The 20148-nt window shown below is 36.3% G+C and overlaps 1 protein-coding gene across 1 annotated transcript in view; it reads left to right on the top strand.

The window, feature by feature from the left end:
• The window catches only part of CEP135 (centrosomal protein 135), a 72727-nt gene that overhangs the window by 11849 nt on the left and 40730 nt on the right, over positions 1 to 20148 (top strand). Inside the window, exons 6-12 of the mRNA XM_081096925.1 lie at positions 1820 to 1904; positions 5462 to 5590; positions 7190 to 7405; positions 10414 to 10479; positions 14169 to 14307; positions 15134 to 15357; positions 18836 to 18988. Coding sequence (XP_080953051.1) covers positions 1820 to 1904; positions 5462 to 5590; positions 7190 to 7405; positions 10414 to 10479; positions 14169 to 14307; positions 15134 to 15357; positions 18836 to 18988 — 1012 coding nt within the window. The remainder of the gene's footprint in view (positions 1 to 1819; positions 1905 to 5461; positions 5591 to 7189; positions 7406 to 10413; positions 10480 to 14168; positions 14308 to 15133; positions 15358 to 18835; positions 18989 to 20148) is intronic.

Here is a 20148-nt window from a genome sequence, read left to right as displayed (position 1 = left end):
ACCTAGAAAGGTAACTGTGGTTAAGGTACTCAATTAGGATCTCTTAGCTCAGTTATTTTCACACAGTGTTATATACCTGTATTTATACAGTTATCTGACCTTAATTGTGAAATATTTTGTGTGATTAGTTAGAGTTATAATCTAGGGCTTCTTAAACAATGTTAGTATTATTTAAGGAGGGTTTCTGACTTTACCTTTCTCTTTATCATTTTTCTTTTCTATTAAACCATCATAGGTGGCATTAGTCTCTTGATTATCTTGTTTTAATTTGCACATGCAAATTGTGTTTGCATTCAGTCATTTGTGCATTTTTTGAGTGCAGTTGCATATGTACTCTTCTCCTAAGCCTAGATGAGTAGAAAATGTGGTTCCAGTAATAGCAGGGATGAGTTGTGTCCAGCCTTACTCACTCTACCCCATGGATACTCTTTCTTAAAGCAGACCTGGTTTCAGGATTTATCTTTCCAGTAGGATCGTAGTTGTTTCATTTATATATTAATTAGAGGCCCGGTGCATGAAATTCATGCGGGGGGGAGGGGGCGTCCCTTAGCCCGGCTTGCGCCCTCTCGCAGTCCGGGAGCCTCACAATCGATCACCCCAAAGAGGTAGGCCCTGCCCATCCAGTTGGGGCTCTGCAATGAATCACCCCCACAGAAGTAGGCCCTGCCCACCCGCTGCAGCCTGCCCGTCATTGGCCTGGGCCTCCCTCTTTGGGGCGATCACGGAGCCCCCCAGTTGGTTGCCCCACCGGCTGGAGGCCTGGGCCTCCCTCTGTGGGGCGATCATGAGGCAATGATGGGGCCCCCTAACCAATCACATTGCACCACCTTGGCTGGCCTGATGCCAGTGGGTGTCATAGTGTGGTCATCCGGAAGGTTGTGCCGCTATTCAGATGGTCATTCTGCTATTTGGCCGTTCGGTCGATTTGCATATTACACTTTTATTATTATAGATGCTTGGAAAGGCTGGATGTAGTACAAATACATTTGGGCAATTGTATAATTCAGGTGATTTGGACAAATGTTGATTCTGTTAGAATTAATAGGTTCCAGAAAAGAGTGGCTTTTTTATTTTTTTGCTGTAATTACTTAGGAAATTGTAATATACAGTGGGGCTTTGACTTACGAGTTTAATTTGTTCCTTGACGGAGCTTATAACTCAAATGACTCGTATGTCAAATCAACAGTGAACGAGTGAGACACGTGATGCTGGGCTGATGTTGTGGTGTTCACTGTGACGTTCACTGCGCCAACTAGCGGTGGGGTATCTGAAGCTGGCTCGTAACCCGAATTTTAGCTCGCAACTCAAAGCAAAAAATCGGCCAAGAGACGGCTCATATCTCGAAAAACTCGTTAGTCGGGACACTCGTAAGTCAAGGCCCCACTGTATATCAATATTTTTCTTCTCTCCAGGATTATAAGATAGTTTATTAGAAAATACAGGATCAGTTAGGATCTGAAAACCTGTTTAAGGCCCTTATTTCACTTAAATTATGAGTTTTGGACTTTACCCTCAATTTCCTGAACCTAAGAATTAGCAGCAGCATCTCAAAGAGTTGTCTTAAGGATCAAAATGCAATAGTAGGTCTTTTATTGCATAATGTATCTGAATTTCAAATTATTTACCACTCAGTTCTTTATCATTCTTACAAGATTAACTCTGAAAGATGATATATTCCATTTATGCATAACACAACACTTCATAATTCATTGAGAAACAAAAAGTAGAGAGTTTATAAAAGAATGTGCCTAGTTTCATTTCTTGTTATTTTGTATTTCTTAACAAAAGTATATTGGCATTAGTTATAAATGTGTTTCAGAATTCAGGAACTTCAACAGGAAGTCCATCAGTTACAAGAAAAATTAGCAATGATGGAAAGTGGACTGAGAGATTACAACAAGCAGGTAAGATTTTTATTTATTTATATGGTAGGGATTGAGAGCATATACTTTTATTATAAATATATTTGGGTTGTATTTGATATTACTGATAATTGAGTTTTTATATGGTTTTGATATTTTTCATCAATTTGTTAATAGCTGGAGTGGGTTAGATGGTTTTAGAGCAATTCTACTCCATTTCACTTCATTATGCATTTAGGTGAATAGTAGTTTTTTGTTTTGTTATTTTGTTTTTCTTTTAGGTGAATCATCAATTTCCCCAAATGTAATTTTATGACCATATTACTATTTTCATCTCAGGAGATAGTTTTTTAAAGTATGCTATGCTTTTTAATGATCTTTTAATTTGGTTTTTTACTCTAAACATACAGATTTTGTCATTTTGAACATGTCTCTTTGAAAGTTATTCTTCTATTACCATATATTTTATGTGTTTTTTCTACAAGTAATAGTATCTTCATAAAACAGTTTTCTGAAGAAGTGGGGGAGTTATTATGGAGTTAGATCATGACCATACAACTTTTGTTCTTTCATACTTTCTGTTGGTGTCTTGACTAAATTCTGATTTAGGTAATTACAGACTTTCTTCCTTAATATGCTTACTGAAGTTTAAATTGGGTAACACTTTTTTAATTTTCGGCATTTTTTTGGAGTGATGTGACCTGTACATGCAAATATAGATTTAACTTGTGTTGTTATAACTCTTACTTTCATAAAGTACTTTGAAGAGTATGTGGATTAAAATGGAGTTTAAAGAAAAGGGATTATAGTAATGTCAGACAAAAAACTTACTTTACAGGAGATGTTGAAAATATCAAATATGCGCATGAGTTGAATATTATTGATATTTTTCAACCTATAATCACATTTTCATTATGTTTTTTCAAAGTACTTTATAAACATAAACCCACTAGTCTTCACCATCTCTGTGAGTTAGCTGAGGTATTTGGAGAAAATAGCCTAACCATACTGATGGAAACCACCAGTTTATTGTGGTTATCAATCTTAGCTTGCCTTATTATTATTTTTTTTTGCTTGAGTTTTGTTTTTCTCAGCATATATTCTAAATTTTGCTGTTCTCTCAAACTCTTTGCACAACCCTATAATCCTCCTCACTATATCACCGTGTTTCAACTTCCGATATCTACTAGTAACTTTAAAATTAGCAGCATTCATACTCAGGCTCTCAAGACTTCATGCACGTAGAATAATGTTCTTCCAGTTTAAGAGTTAGTCTATCTCCCTGTTTTTGGTCCCATTTCCTCTCTTTTCCTTAAGACCTTGCTTTAACTGATTATTTTTTCTTTATCAAACACTTATATGACCACTTTACAATTATTAATTTTTTAAGCGTCCTAATAGTCATATGAGCCCTAACCAGTTTGGCTCAGTGGATAGAGTGTCGGCCTGCTGACTGAAGGGTGCCAAGTTCGATTCTGGTCAAGGGCATGTACCTTGATTGCGGGCACATCCCCAGTAGGGGGTGTTCAGGAGGCAGCTAATCGATGTTTCTCTCTCATCGATGTTTCTAACTCTCTATCCCTCTCCCTTCCTCTCTGTAAAAATAGTCATATGAGAAGGTGCTATGATAGTCATCACTACCATCCCTTGAAAAAAATCTTTTAACTACTCTCCATCTTGCTAATGCCTTACTCTTCTCCCTCATGCAAACTTCTCTAAAGCATCTTACTCTTCTATGTCCACTTCTTTACTTCCTGCTCACTCTTTAACCTGTTGCAGTCTGGCTTCTGCCCCCCATCGCATAAATTGGTCTGCTTAATGACACCAGTGACATTGCTAGATCCAAAGGACACTTTTAGTCTTTATTTCCTTGACCCACTCTGTAGTATTTGCATTATTGATAATTTCTCGTTGAAACTCTTCTATGACTTCATTTTGTTTTTTAACCTCTTAATAATTTTTTCTTTGCTTTTTTTCCTCTGCCCATTCCCTGAAATATTACTGTTTTCCAGGATTCTGTCTTTGACCCCTTCGCCTGTCCCTGTATGTTATCTCAGATGGTCTCATGTTGATTTAAAATATTGTCTGTATGTTGATGACACCCCAAATTCTTTCAGGCTTGAACCTCTCTTCTGAGCTCCAGACCCATATACCCAACTTAACACTGGGCATTGCCAGTTGCATAAAGACTCTTCATACTCACATGCCTGGTCCTGAACTTATCATTTGCCTCAAATCTCTTTTTCCTCCTCTGTTTCCTACTTTGGTTGGTAGCCTCACCATCTGCCCAAGTCAACATTCTGTAGTCTTTCTAGATCATGTTCTGTTCCCTTCACATACCACTCATCAAATTTTATCAGTTCTCCTGCCTAAGTACTCCTTAAACTTATTTGTTCTGATCTACCCTATTCCACTTTTTTATTTTAGACCTTAATCATCTCTCATCCATTCTTATAGTAGGTCTCTCTGCCTCTGGCTTTATTGCTTTATTCTTACCAAATTCAACCTTTAGTCCAGAGTAATCTTTCTCCTTGGCTAAGTATTCAATATTTATCATAATTAGTTCCTGCCTAATTCTTTGGACTCATCTCCAGTCATTAGTTTTCTTGTATATTACAGTCCAGTCACACTGAGCCATTTCTACTCCCTCCAACCTACTATGTTGTTTTATGCTTCTGTGTCACTGACTGGAACATACACCCCTCCTCTTCATAGCATCATTTATTATTACCATTTGAGCATATTTATTTCATAAGACCTGTTCTAATTTCTATAGGTATATGCATATCATGAAGAATAAATAAATTTATTCCCTTAACTACTTTGGAGCAATATACCTATTTCCTTTATTCTACCATTAAACAACAAATTCCACAGCAATTAATTGGTTCACTTGCTAGTGTTCCTTGTAAAGCTGCATTCCTGAAAGTCAGGGACCATGTTTTATTTATCTTTCTATACCTAGAACTGTGTTCAAAAATGGGTGAATTGAATGCTTAGTTTTTAAATTTTTTTTTTAAACCAATGCTTGAAAGTGTGTGGGTTTTTCCAGATTCTTGCATGTAAGTGTGAATTCATAATTAATAGTAATCATTTTTTATTATAAATTTGTTTTCTAAATGGTAGATAATTAATTAAATTCATACAAGGTTCCTATCCTTTTTGATACTGAGTTTCAGTAGCAATTCATTTTTATTTGTGTTTTATATTCATTTGTTTATTCTACATTATTCCACCAGGCACTGAAGTAGTTCAGACTGAGTTTCGCTGCTCAACAATTTCCTTTTATATAAACACTGCCTAATTTTAGAGAAGAATAAACACCAAAAACTCAATTAGGAAGAATCTATTCAATAGAAATATTTACGAAAGCTATGTTGACAATTCTTATGTTGACATTATCTGTGTTTTTTATTTTTGCTCTGCATATATGTATTTCATATCTCATAAAGTGTGGGTACATATATGAATGTTATTCTCTTTTACACACTGTTCAACATAAGAAAAATGGAAATATAGCCAAATAAATGTTTATTCAGTGTTAATTATTTTGGTTCAAAACAAGATTTTTAAAAATGATGTCATGACTTTGTCTTCAGATTGAATTAAGAGAAAGAGAGATAGAACGACTGTCCAATGCATTGGACGGTGGCTGCTCCTCTGATATCCTCTCTCTGGAGACTAAAAATAAAACCAATGAAAAGATTATTGCTCATTTAAATATTCAGGTAATGACTTTTATCATATTTTACTGAGTGTATAAATTCCTAACTGTTTATAATGGTCCACAGGTTTGTAGAAGTGACAGTATTGTTCACTGAAGTATTATTTACAGTGGGAAATTTTTGATAGAGCCAGAGTATTCAGATAAAGAGGGAAGCTATTGAAAAATCATATTTGTAAAGAATATTTAATGAGGCAGGAATATATATACACCATAATGTTAAGTATTTAAAAGAAGAGAATAAACTGTAGATATAATGTGATCTTTAATTTGCTTTTAAAAACTGTATATATGAACTCAGAGAGGGAAAACACTGGAAGAAAAGAAACCAAAATATACTAACAGTTTATCTTTGTGTAATGGGATAGTCTTCTTTATGATACTCTTTATTTTAAAAAATTTTATGACTATATATTTCTTTTATGATGTAGAAAAGAGGATTAAAAAATAAGTACCAAGATTAAACTTGGGTTTTTAACTACCTATCTAGTGGATTCACTGTCATGCATTAGACCTGAAAGTGAAAGAGCAAGTCCATAAAGCATGACTCTTGACCTTTAGAAATTTAGACATATCAGTGCTGCCTGGGATGAACCAGAATAGAGTAAGGCACTGATATCAGCAGTAGCTCTTGAGTAATGCTCTTCAGTACACACATTTTTTATGAGCCATGTATGTAACGTAAAATTTTCTAGTAGCCAGATTAAAAAAGTAAAAAGAAACAGGTGAAATTGATTTTAAAAATGTATCTAAATGATTCTAAAATATTTTTTTTCAATCTCCAGTTCATGTTGTAAGATATAATTGAGGTATTTTACATTCTCTTTATTTTTGTGTGCTGTCTTTGAAATCTTGTGTGTATTTTACATTCATAGCACATCTCAGTTTGGACTAGCCACATTGAAAGTGCCCAGTAGCCACATGTAGATGTTGATGGCCATTACATTGGATAGCACAGTCTAGAGTAATATTATCATCTTAGTTATATTCTCATCATAGTTTTAGAACTAGATGTTGGAAAAATGGTCACACAAATATTTTACTTGTCCTTCCATGCTTGAAATTCTAAAGCCAATGACTATATATATTTTTATTAAGCCACACATTATCAGTTTTGCGATTCAAAATAAAATGTTTGTGAAATCTAAAGCCAATGACTATATATATATATATATATATATATATATATATATATGTTTTTTTTAAAATATATTTTATTTATTTTTTACAGAGAGGCAGGGAGAGGGATAGAGAGTTAGACACATCGATGAGAGAGAAACATCGATCAGCTGCCTCCTGCACGCCTTCTACTGGGGATGTGCCCACAACCAAGGTACATGCCCTTGACTGGAATCGAACCTGGGACCCTTGAGTCCGCAGGCCGACACTCTATCCACTGAGCCAAACCAGTCAGGGCTATATATATTTTTATTAAGCCACACATTATCAGTTTTGCAATTCAAAATAAAATGTTTGTAACATAGTTGTGGTTTTAAGTTTTGTATTTTAAAAATATAGTATTTTTTGAGATATAATTTTGAAAGTTTAGTGTTTAGGATAATTTTTCATTTCATATTTTTTATAAATTACGAATTCAATGTAGGTTGACTTTCTTCAGCAAGCTAATAAAGACCTGGAAAAGCATATTCAAGACCTTATGGAAACCAAGGAGACAGTGACTACTGAAGTTGTTAATTTAAGTAACAAAAATGAAAAACTTTGCCAAGAATTAACTGAAATAGACCAGTTAGCACAGCAGTTGGAAAGACATAAAGAAGAAGTGCTTGAGACTGCAGATAAAGAACTTGGGGAAGCAAAGGTATGTCTACGCTGTGGGAGTGTTTTTTAATTCTCCTAGAACAGTGGTCGGCAAACTCATTAGTCAACAGAGCCAAATATCAACAGTACAACGATTGAAATTTCTTTTGAGAGCCAAATTTTTTAAACTTAAACTATATAGGTAGGTACATTCAACTTTAAATTCACAGTTTTCGTCTTCTGTTTTTCTTTGCTGCTGCTTTGTAGCTATCTCAAACAGGGCACCTAAAAAATGTTTCATTTTATAATAATAAAGCCACCAACACAAAAGAATTACAATTCTTAAATTGATGACAAAAATACCTGTAGGATTTGCAGCTGGTTGGAAAAATACAGGTAACTTTATGCTTCGAGTAGGTACTTTTGTCACCTGCGCGCGATTTGCGGAAGCGACTAGCACTAACCACTGCACATGAGACTACTGACTGGCTCACTCAACTCATGCATGAATTGCGCGCGCCTCCCCCGCGCTGCGAATCCTGCTGCCCGCCTGTGTGCGTCTCTGGTCACCCGACCGACCGACCGACTGACCGACACCCTCCACTTCTAACGCCACTTCCTCAAAGTAGACTCGCCCAGGCCGAAAACCGACTTCTGCGCGTGGGCACGAAGTTTCAATCGCACTGTACGTGCGCGCCCACATGTGGGATTTTATGGAAGAGCCACACTCAAGGGGCCAAAGAGCCGCATGTGGCTCGCGAGCCACAGTTTGCTGACCACTGTCCTAGAATATATGAGCTTATGCCCTTTTGATATCTGATTCAGTTCTTTTGATTGGTTTGTTTTGTAATTCATGTTTTTCTAAAGTGTTGTTTATACTCTCTCAAAGCTTGCACTTGTTCTAGTTGTTTGTGTTTCTGAAGCACACCTGTATCTAAGGTAGTTCTTTAGACTCTGTCCTATTTTTCTTTAAGATTTCCATCTGTCCTTTTATCTCTGCATTGTGAGTGAACACCAGAAGTTTGTCATCTTTGTCATTTTGTGCTCATAAAACCTTTAAAGGTTTTTAAAAAAACAACACTATTTTTGTTCTTGCACATTTTTAAGTTGGTAGGTAATATTTTTCATCTTTAAATTTAAATAGACGCAAAGGATGTAATTTCATCTGTTGTAAATATTGATCTCTTAAAATAAAACTGTCACGTCATTCTTTTAAAGTCGCTGGTAGAATCCAAATAAACCTTTCTTGAAATCCTTGCAGAATTTTATCCTGTGCTTGAATATCTTTTTATGATCACTCCTTCAAATGTCTTTGCAATAAAAAAAATAGATAATGGACCTGATCGGTTTGACTCAGTGGATAGAGCGTTGGCCTGGGGAATGAAGGGTCCCAGGTTCAATTCCGGTCAAGGGCATGTACCTTGGTTGCAGGCACATCCCCAGTAGGAGGTGTGCAGGAGGCAGCTAATCGATGTTTCTCTCTCATCAATGTTTCTGACTCTCTGTCCCTCTCCCTTTCTCTCTGTAAAAAATCAATAAAGTATATTTATTAAAAAAAGATTATTTAAAAAAAATACATAATGTGAAATACTTTATTTTTTAAAATGTCCTGTAACTATACAGTTAACATTTTCCTCTGAATAGTGTTATCATTACACTTACTAGTAACCAGTGGATCAGTGTGACAAATTTTGATAATACTTATTAAATATTAAGTAAAACTACTAAAATTTTATTGGAAAGACATCTCTTAATAATATATAATGGGAGAAAATAGTACCTAAGGTTTTGGCCAGCCCCAACTTTTCAGATTATCTTTTTGTCTAGTGCTTCAAAAGCTTTTCATATCTTGAGAAAGTGGGACACTAGATGTCTGCCTTTATTTTGAAAAAGTGGTAGATCCTCAGTTGTAAGAGTGAAGGTTGGGAAGGAGAACTCAACATGACCTAGATCACAAGCAGGTTCTCGGGTAAATAAAATTTAAGGACTGTACGCAGAGAACAAGAATCCAGATATTGATTCCTGAAAACCATTTGCATATGACAGTTTTACATAATATTTGGAAGTCTTCATGTTATCTCAGTAATGGATATAAGCTAGTTTGAAGACCATCACTACTGTACATTGCTGAATTAAGTTTATACAGTGTCACCTCCACTAATTAATGGAATAGAAGGACACTGCCTCAAAGTAAAAAAGGCCTTATATGAAAAGCCCACAGTTAACATTACACCCAGTGGTGAAAGAATGAAAGCTTTTTCTCTAAGATCAGAAACAAGGTAAGCATGCCCATTCTTACCACTTCTGTGCAACATAGTACTGGAAATCCTAGCCAGAGCACTTAGGCAAGAAAAAGAAATAAAAGGCATTACATGGGAAAGAAAGAAGTAAAATTATGTTTCCAGATGACATAATCATATATGTCAAAAACCCTAATGATTTCACACACACAAACAAAAATCACAGAACTAATAAGCAAATCCAGCAAAGTTGCAGGGTACAAAAGCAGCACACAAAAATCAGGCGAGTTTCGATACACGAGTAATTAAAATCCAGAAAGGAAATGAATAATCCCATTTACAATGGCATAAAAAAGAATAAAATACTTAGGAATAAACTTAACCAACAAAGTGAAAAACATGTACACTAAAAACTATAAAATATTGCTGAAAGGAATTAAAGAAAACAGTTGCAGTTCCAGGTTGGTAGTAGCAGGTGGGGAGAAAGCAAATAGGATAGGAAAATCAGGAAATGAGAATCCCATAAGATGAATTCTAAAAACTAGGGTTCAAGGAAAGTCTTACAAGTATATAAGCACAAAAAGATTTTCAAGTGACCCTCTTGTTTCAGCTGTTACAAATAGGTCCCTGTATTCAAGATGCTAAGAAATTAAAGAGAAGCCTCAACTATGCCTCCTCTTCATTGAAATTGAGGTTGAGGGCTAAAGCCTCAGATTAGACTGATGAGAGGGAGCATGAACTACTTGGAAAATGGCCTTATTTGTAATGTGACCTAGTGCTAAGTATTCTTGATTTTTAAGTATTTACCTAATAGGCTTTTTATTCCTAGGAAGAGATTAAAAGAAATATTTCTGAAATGCGGAATCTTGAAGAAACAATGGCAAAACTTCAACTGGTAAGTACTTTAATATTTAATTGTCAGAATTTTTGGTAAGAACATTTTTATGCTTATTTTACATATATTTTAACTTAGATATAATTTACAAATTTAATATTCACTCTTTTAAGCGTATGATTTAGTGGTTTTAGTATAGTCACTAAGTAATGCAGACATCACTGCTGTCTAATAACAGGGCATTTTCCTCTATTCAGCCCCTGAAACTAATAATCTACTTTTCTGTTTCTTTAGATTTGCCTATCCTGGACAGTTTATATAAATGGAACCATATACTAGTCATATGTGGCCTTTTGTGCCTGGCTTCTTTTATTTAGCACAATGTTTTCAAGTTCATGCTTGTAGCATGTATCTGGTGCTTCCTTTTATGGCTGAGTAATATTCCATTTGTATGGATACGTTTAGTTTGATTTATATTTTATAATTCCTTAATTTAGTATACAGTAGTTGGCAAGTTAAATTCAAATAGTGAAATCTGTTAGGAATTTTATATTCTTTTAAATGTTTCTTGACTTGTCAGTTTATAAATACTAAAACTAGAAATTGATAATTACTTGATAACATTGTTGACTTTTTTTTAATTGTTATTGTTGAGAGTATTACAGATGTGCCCCTTTTTCCTTCCATTTTCCTCCCCCCCACCCCGTTCCCACCCTGCTCCAGGCCTTCACCACCCTATTGTCTGTGTCCATAGGTAATGCATATATGCATATAAGTTCTTTTTTTAAAATATATTTTTATTGATTTCAGAGAGGAAGAGAGAGAGAGAAACATCAAAGGGAATCATTGATCGGCTGCCTCCTGCACACCCCCCACTGGGGATTGAGCCTGCAACCCCGGACATGTGCCCTTGAGCAGAATCGAACCCGGGATGCTTTGGTCTGCAGGCTGATGCTCTATCCACAGAGCCAAACCCAGGCAGGGCTGCATAAAGTTCTTTGGTTAATCTTTTCTTACACCCCATATTTCCATGCCTCTGGTTCTGTTTTATTCATCAGTTTATTTTGTTCATTAGATTCTTTGTTGGTTTATTTTGATTTTTAGATTCAATTGTTGATAGATACGTATTTATTGTCATTTCATTGTTCATCTTTTACTTATTTTTCTTCTTCCTCTTCTTCAAGAATACCCTTCAACATTTCATATAATACTGGTTTGGTGGTAATGAACTCCTTTAGGTTTTTCTTGTCTGTGAAACGCTTTATCTGACCTTCAATTCTAAATGAGAGCTTTGCTGGGTAGAGTAATCTTGGTTGTAGGTCCTTGTTATTCATCACTTTGAATATTTCTTGCCATTCCTTTCTGGCCTGCAAAGTTTTTGTTGAGAAATTAGCGGAAAGTCATATGGGTGCTGTTGGCTTTTATTAAAAGCACTCAGTCCTCTTTTAATAGTTTTTCTAGCCATACTATTTGTTCTGGTAGTCTTCAAATCAGAATAATAGTAATCATTTCAGCATAAGTCTAGACATAGAATATTATCCTATACTAGAGGACCGGTGCATGAAATTCGTGCACGGGGGGTTGGGGGCCCTCAGCCCGGCCTGCACCCTCACAATCCAGGACCCCTCGGGGGATGTCCGACTGCCGGTCGATTGCCCCTAACTACTCTGCCTGCCTGCCTGATCGCTCCCTAACTACTCGCCTGCCTGCCTGATCACCCCTAACTGCTCTCCTGCCTGCCTGATTGCTCCTAACTGCTAGCTTGCCTGCCTGCATGATGCCCCTAACTGCTTGCCTGCCTGCCCGATTGCCCCTAAGCACTCTGCCTGCCTGATCACCCCTAACCACTCGCCAGCCTGCCTGATGCCCCTAACTGCTTGCCTGCTTGCCTGATCGCCCCTAACCACTCTGCCTGCCTGATCCCCCTACTTGCCTGCCTGAGCCCCCTACCTACTCGCCTGCCTGCCTGCCTGATCACCTCTAACCACCTCTGCATGCCTGCCTGATGCCCCTAACTGCTCGCCTGCTTGCCTGATCGCCCCTAACCACTCTGCCTGCCTGCCTGGTTGCCTCTAACCACTCTGCCTGCTTGCCTGATTGCCCCTAACTGCTCACCTGTCTGCCTGATCACCCCTAACCACCTCTGCCTCAGCCCCCTTCACCACGGCTTCATTCAGAAAGACGTCCAGAAGGTCGTTCAGCTGTCCAGTCTAATTAGCATATTATGCTTTTATTATTATAGTCTCAAACTGACAGATCTTGCTAACAGGCAGAAATTCCTAGGTGATCATTCAAAAGGTTATTGAGGATTTTGTTAATACGGATGAGTATCTATTGGAAACAATGACTAATACTAATTTCTAGATTTTCTTGTTATGTAAGCTCTTTATATAATCTAATGCAGCAGTCGCCATCCTTTCAGACCTCATGGACCACCGGTTGGTGACCGCTGGTCTAGTGTGCATTGTTCTGGTGGCATAAGGCAAATTTAAAAATGAAGCCATTGTGACACAGTGGCACATAGTAGGTGCTCAAATATTTGTGATTTTTATATGCTCACTATGGACAGCATATCACAATGGCTTCCTTTTCATTCAACTGTAGGATTTCAATTCAGTTCAATATTGAATAATTTAATTAACTAAACCTGTTAATTGTTGTCCACTCTTCAGTCTCCAGAGATATTGTAAATTTCTCCCATCAGCTCAATAAACAGAAAGTAGACAAACATCTATATGTTTGATGATGTCTTTACATCGTAAAACTCAATGTAAGCTCCATGATGGCAGGTACTTTTGCTCTTTGTTTGCTGCTGTTTGTATGAGCCCTATAAACAGTTGAATGTGATTCAAAGTGTTTGTCTCAGAACTATGCCCATGTTTTGCCAGTGTTGGCTGACAGTAAGATGTTGCTATAATTACTTTCTAACTTGTCTTATCTTTTCAATTAGTGCCATATTTTATGTATTTTTAAAATAAATGTTAATATCTATAGCTAACATTTATTAAGCAATTGCCATGTGCTGGACACTGTGTAGAGTGCTTCACACCCATAGATCTGTTCTCACCAGTGAATCCGCAGTGTCTGTTACTGGTCCTATCCCCATTGTGCAGGTGAGGCTGAGAGAATAAGCAAGCTAATTACAGACACCTATGGTAGTCTTAGAACTCTGTCTTTCTCCTGCCCTCCTTTAAAAAAAAAAAATTTTATTGCACAGTACATACTTATTTTTGAAGATATGGGACCGTTTACTAAACAAATGAAAAAAAAAAAGTAAATCTAATTCTATATACTTAGAAAAGAGCGCTGTTAACATTTAGGTTTTATGTTGTTTTTAGCCACAATTGGTAATTACTAGTAACTTTAGTTGAAACCATATATTTGACTAAGAGTGTTTATGTATGTATGTATGTGTGTGTGTGTGAGTTGCTCTTAAATAAACATGCTTCTATATATATATATATATATTTTAGTCCTTGCCTGGTGGCTAAGCTAGTTGGAGCATTGTCCCCTATACCCAGAGGTTGTGGGTTCAATCCCTGGTTGGTGAGGGTGGGTATGGAAGGCAACAGATTGATGTTTCTCTCTCACATCGATGTTTCTCTTTCTCTCTTTCTCTTTCTCTTTTCCTTCCTCTCTAAAATAGATAAATAAAAACATTCTCAGGTGAGGATTAAAAAAATATATTTAAGTGCTATAATATTTTCTAAAGTTGTTTGAAATCTTAATTATAGTATTAAAATTTGCAGGAATTAAACTTATGCCATAAAGAAAAAGAGAGACTGAGTGATGAGCTTCTTATAAGATCAGACTTGGAAACTGTTGTTCATCAGCTTGAACAAGAAAAGCAAAGACTTAGCAAAAAAATTGAAAGTTTTGGAGATACAGGTAAAATATAAAATGTTGGTAACTTAAAAAGTGATTGTGATTTCCTCTTGATGTATTTTTTTCTTAGAAGATGATCTTTCATTCATTCAATAGATAATTTTAAAGAGTGCTTGCTGTATAACAGAATCCATGCTAGACACTGTAGATGCAGTAGAATATCTCTCTCCCTCAAGGACCTTGCAGAATTCTTTTTTTTTTTTTTTTTTTTTTTACTAGTTTTAATACAGGAAACCCTGCTTGAATAGTTTCCAATAGAATTCTATTCTTCTTCGAGGCGGAACTGTAATAGAATTAATTAAGACTAAGGGGAAGATTATTCTAAAAGTGAAAAATTAAAGAACAGAATCTTTGTAAGGAAATGCACTTGTATCTCCTGAAAGTAGACACACACACACTTGAAATAGGCTATCTTTCTGCCAGGTACCATTCCTAAACGAGGTTTTTTAAGGAACGTGTAAGAATTCATATATTCATTTGTTCATTCATTAGACAAATGTTTATGAGCCTGCTGTGTGCCAGGTTCTATTTTGGGTACTGGCATATATGATGGTAAACAAGATACACAAGGTCCCTGCTGTTGTGGAGTCTTTGTTCTAGTTAGTGAGACAGACTAGTATTTGTTTCTCTAACTAATAGCACATAAATAATGAGGTTAATTTCTCTTCTTTCCTCTTAGTATGTACTTATTTGATACCTAGCAGTTATAGGCGATACACAAAACAGTTAGTAATTTTTAGTAGCTTGCATTTCAAACATTATTGATATAATTTATTTGACTAATTACATATTTTAAATGCAACTTTTAATATTTATGTTCATTTTTCAGAAAGAGAACTTACTTTGGAAGTTGAGAGGATGAGGCTAGAGCATGGAATAAAACGTCGAGACAAGTCACCTTCTCGTTTAGATACATTTCTGAAAGGTATAGAAGAAGAACGAGATTTTTATAAGAAAGAGCTAGAAAGACTCCAGCATATAATACAGAGAAGATCTTGCTCTATAAATTATTCTGCACATGAAAAAGCTTCAACATTTAAAATGCTAGAAAAGGTAATATCTCTTTATCAGAGTAATTGATAAAGCAAGAGAGTATCTTTTTGAACAAACTTCTGGTTTATTACTGTATTAAATATAACATTATTATTAAATGTTAAATGTCATTCATACTTTTTAAAAGTTTTAATTTTGATTTTTGTTTTCTTCCATTATCTATACTATAGAAACACTGCATTAATTAGGAAAGCTACTTAAGAACAAAGCGTGATATACTGATTCCTGGAAAAAATGGAAAGACTGAATAGCTCATAACGTATATGGGATGAGTATAAGGGCATCTGGGCTTCCAGAAACTGGAACCAGGAGCTCATGCCACTGGACATTTCTTCTCTTTCTAACCTTTCAGTACCGGCTGCATTTTCTCTCTGAGCAGAGTGGCTTTGTCCACATGGCAGGCAACATGGCTTCATGCCATTCCCTGCCTTGGACTAGTCAGAAAGGTGAATCACACTGTACAGACCAGGCATCTTCCATGTAAATCACACAACAGGAGAAAGTAGTAAGCCCAAGTGGATGCCAGGCAAATCAACCTATTAATACTACAATGACATTTATAAGATGGTAGTCTAAAGATGTATATTAGGTAAAGCTAATCATGATTTATGAGAGGTCAAAACCACAGTGTCTATTTTAGATCTTAATTATTTTCAGTGTTTTATGAGTATCATTGTTTTTTGAGTATGTGAATTCTTTAGATTTCTATTTGTTAAGCTTTGGAGCTCTAGGAGTCCCAGAGGCTTGTGTTACCCCTAAAATTACTACACTCTAGATAAATTAGGAAAAGTTAGGAGTAAAGTCATTCAAACTCAAAACATTTGATTTCAGACTTGGCTGAATTGGCCAGTTCCATCATCTTTTTCCTAAAAATCCTGTCAATTGTCAAATGGTTTTGAGTTATTTTCTGATTAGGCTTCAGCTTTTGACCTCATTGGCTAATGACTGAATTTGATTTACAGGTGTTAGTATACCCACTATTTTATGTTATCTATTATAAGCAGAATGAATTAGGGGAAAAATACAATTTAAATCATTGAGCCATTTTTAAATCCCCATTTGTACATAAGGCTCATGAAAAATAAACTACTGAATTGACCACCTTCATTATGTTTGAGAATCTTCCACAAAAATGGTTGATTAACTTAATCAAGTATTTATTAAATAGAACTGAGTAGATAATGATCTCAAAGCTTTTAACCTAAATATTCAATTCAGTCGCGTGGTGTGGTTCACAACTGAAAGACATGAGAGATTTTGGTAAGATACTGGTAAAATCAGGTGAGACTTTTTTCTCCTTCAACTTCTTTACTGTCTTGAAATATTCTAATGTTACCTGACATGGATAAATAATTTACTTTCCAAAGTTTAGAAGTTGAGATGTTCAGAGCATTTTAGTAATAAATTGAAGGCCTGGTAAGGAAGTGGGTATGTACACTGTTGAAACGGGTGGAGTGTCAGACAGTTGTGAGTGCTGGGAACTGGAGAGTGCAGCCCCACTCTCTAGTTCCCAAGACTCACAACTCTGAGTTTTCAATTCCTGCTTTATGGGGAAATTTAGGCACTGTTTCTATGGATTACAGTAACTCAAAAAAAATACTGACATTTTTAAAATCAGTGATCTTGTCAACAGTACCCTTGTTGATTATCTGTTGTCTGTATACAGGGGGCACACTGTCCCCTTTCACCATGGTTCCAACTGCGAGTTTTGAGTATAGTGTAGTGGCAAGTGCTTTGAAGTTAGAGGCCTGATAAAAGTTCTAACTCCAAAAAATGGCTTTATGAACTTGGACAAGTTGCCTGACTTCATGGAACTCCGGTTTTGTCATTTGCAAAGTTAGGACAGCAACTAAAATCTCTTGTGAAGATTATATGAGGTAATTTGCATAAGGGTCTAGCATAAAATATAGTTCCTAATAAATGTTTAATTTCCTCACTATTTGGTGGTTCAAAGCAAATTGGGTATAGGTCGAAAGTCATGTTGAGTTCAACAGATATATACTGAGGCTTTAGAGATACAAGGTAAAGACATAGTTGTTATCCTCATAACCTTGAGCACTGTGCACGTGTGTGTGTGTTGAAAACAATGGAGTGATAAAAGGGAGTTATTAACAATTATATGTTAACACCAAAATAAATGTGTGTTGATTAAGAAAATACAGGAAAGACTCAGAAGGCTGTGAGAGTATATAGAGGAGATCTAAATTAGATTGGAGATTTGGAAGGACTCCTTAGAGAAAGTGACATTTAAGCTGAGACCTGGACAATAATGAAAATACACTGTCAAATCCTTTTTCACTGAGTGCTTCTTTTCTGAAATCTGCAGACTACCTCCTTTCTGTGAGATATTGTTATTTAGGTTACAGATTTTCTTTTATAGTTATTTAAGCCTTGAGTCCTCAAATCCTAATCTGCTTTTGTCCTGTAAGACATTTTATCCTTTAAGGTGTCCAGATAGCTAACCTTATCCATTATGTTTTGATTTTGCTTATTTAACTGAGAGGATAACTCATTTCTGAGTTGCAGGTGAGGGGCACCTCACAGATATCTACTATTTACCAACTCCACATTGTACATGGTATGTGCACAGTAGATACTCAGTAACATAGATCGGGATGCTTTTCAGTGTATCCAATTATCAGATTATCCCTACCTAGGGCTTCTGAATGTAGTCCCACGTCTGTTTACTATCTTTGTTTTCCACGATTTCTGTAAAGATAGTGGATCTTTTGAATTGTACTGGAATAATGGGTATAATCTTGTTTTAAATGCTGGAAATAGTTGCTTAATGTACATATACTGCCTGGTAGAAATATTTATATTTATGTGATTGCAAAGATAGACCTCACATTGGTTTAAAGCTGGGACAATTGGGAGTTAGTGTGTCTGAGACATTGATCTTAGATTGTCAGAAAACACTGAGGAATGTTCTAGCCTATTAATTCCTTGCACTGGGTGAGCAGGCACACAGTGCCTGCTGGTCTTGCCCTGGAGAGGGTTATAAACTAGTGGTCTCCCACAATTGGCATCTACCGCAGTCACCTGGAAGCCTTGATAAGCCAGTCACTGGGCCTTGTGTCCTGCGTTTCTGAGTAAGTAGGTCTGGGTTGGGCCCCAAAACTTGCATGTCTAACAAGTTCCTAGATGTTGCTGATACTTCCGGTCTGAGGATTATACTTGAGTTACCACCACTATAAATAACTTCAGGAGAATGACAGTTGAAGCATTGGATAAGATCTGATCAAATCTGGCAACTGGGTCTCTTCCTGGGAACTTGAAGGCCGTGAAATTTGCCCAAATACTGCCAGCACTCCCATCTCCTATCATTAAAGATTAAAAATCATGTTCCTAATTACAGTAAAGGAACTTGTGGTTTTTTTGTCTGTTAGCATCTTTCAGTCAATGTTAACACCAGCCTCCCTGTGACAATCTGATAATTATAACAAATGATAACTTCTGTTTTTAATTTATGTTTCAGGGTGATTACAATTCTGAAATTCATCTGATCACAAGAGAAAGAGATGAACTTCAACATATGCTGGAAAGATTTGAGAAACATATGGAGGATATACAGGCCAATGTTAAATTATTGACAGCAGAAAGAGATAAACTAAGTGTTTTATATCATGAAGTAAGAGCTTTTTATAATTAAACCAACAGATTACACAGAACTAGTTAACTATAGTGGAACCACCAGTGTATGTCCTTTAAATTATTATATAGACCTTGTGGTATTTTTTTAAAAACTATATTTTATTGATTTTTTTACAGAGAGGGATAGAGAGTTAGAAACATCGATGAGAGAGAAACATCGATCAGCTGCCTCCTGCACACCCCCTACTGGGGATGTGCCTGCAACCAAGGTACATGCCCTTGACTGGAATCGAACCTGGGACTCTTGAGTCCACAGGCTGACGCTCTATCCACTGAGCCAAACCAGTTAGGGCTGTGGTATTTCTTCATAATTAGAATTGTAAGTAGTAGTTTCTACTGTGTTCCTGTTCCCAAAGCAAAGATTTCTATTATTTTTTTCATATTTAGTCTTCCTCTTTTCTAGCCTATCTGTCAGGTCAGTTAGAGATAATCTACTTCTAGACTGACTCTGAGTCAAGTTAATCCTTGGGGTGCAGACATGTTGGGATATGTTTGTCAAACAGTGGATAGCAGCCATTATTGGGACTAATTAGATATTAAGGACTTAGGCCCTAAGGAGAAAACTTTAGGGAAGAGGGAATCAGTACAGCTTGGCCTAGTTACAAAGCTCAGTTGTCAGAGGCCAAAGTGAGTCTGAGCAGGGATGGTATCTATTACCTAAATTTATTCCCATATCAGTCTCCCAAGAAATCCTGCTACTTCAAGATGGGGAGGACATGCAGGTTAAAAGGTCAATTTGTAAAGTCGTTTTGCCTTTTGGAACTTTTTAGGATTCTGCAATACAAATTGACCCATTGGCTTAGATTCAGCTTTCTTGGGTCTGCTTAATTAATTACTAGTTATCCATCTGCTAACTGGTTTCTAAAATTTTGTGGCTGGCACTTCCCTCCATCCTTGTCTTCTTCTTATTTCTTTAATCATTTTACTCATTTTCTGGGAATTTGGAAAGAGAGCAAAGGTAGCATGTGTTTAGCTTGCCTTTTTTTTTTTTTTTTTTTTAAATATATTTTATTGATTTTTTACAGAGAAGAAGGGAGAGAGATAGTTAGAAACATCGATGAGAGAGTAACATCGGTCAGCTGCCTCCTGCACATCTCCTACTGGGGATGTGCCCGCAACCAAGGTACATGCCTTTGA

This window comes from Myotis nattereri, assembly GCF_964212035.1.
Source record: "Myotis nattereri genome assembly, chromosome: 1".
Taxonomy (NCBI): Eukaryota; Metazoa; Chordata; class Mammalia; order Chiroptera; family Vespertilionidae; genus Myotis; species Myotis nattereri.
The sequence above is the reverse complement of the archived record's forward strand: the minus strand, read 5'-3'. Positions and strand labels throughout refer to the sequence as shown.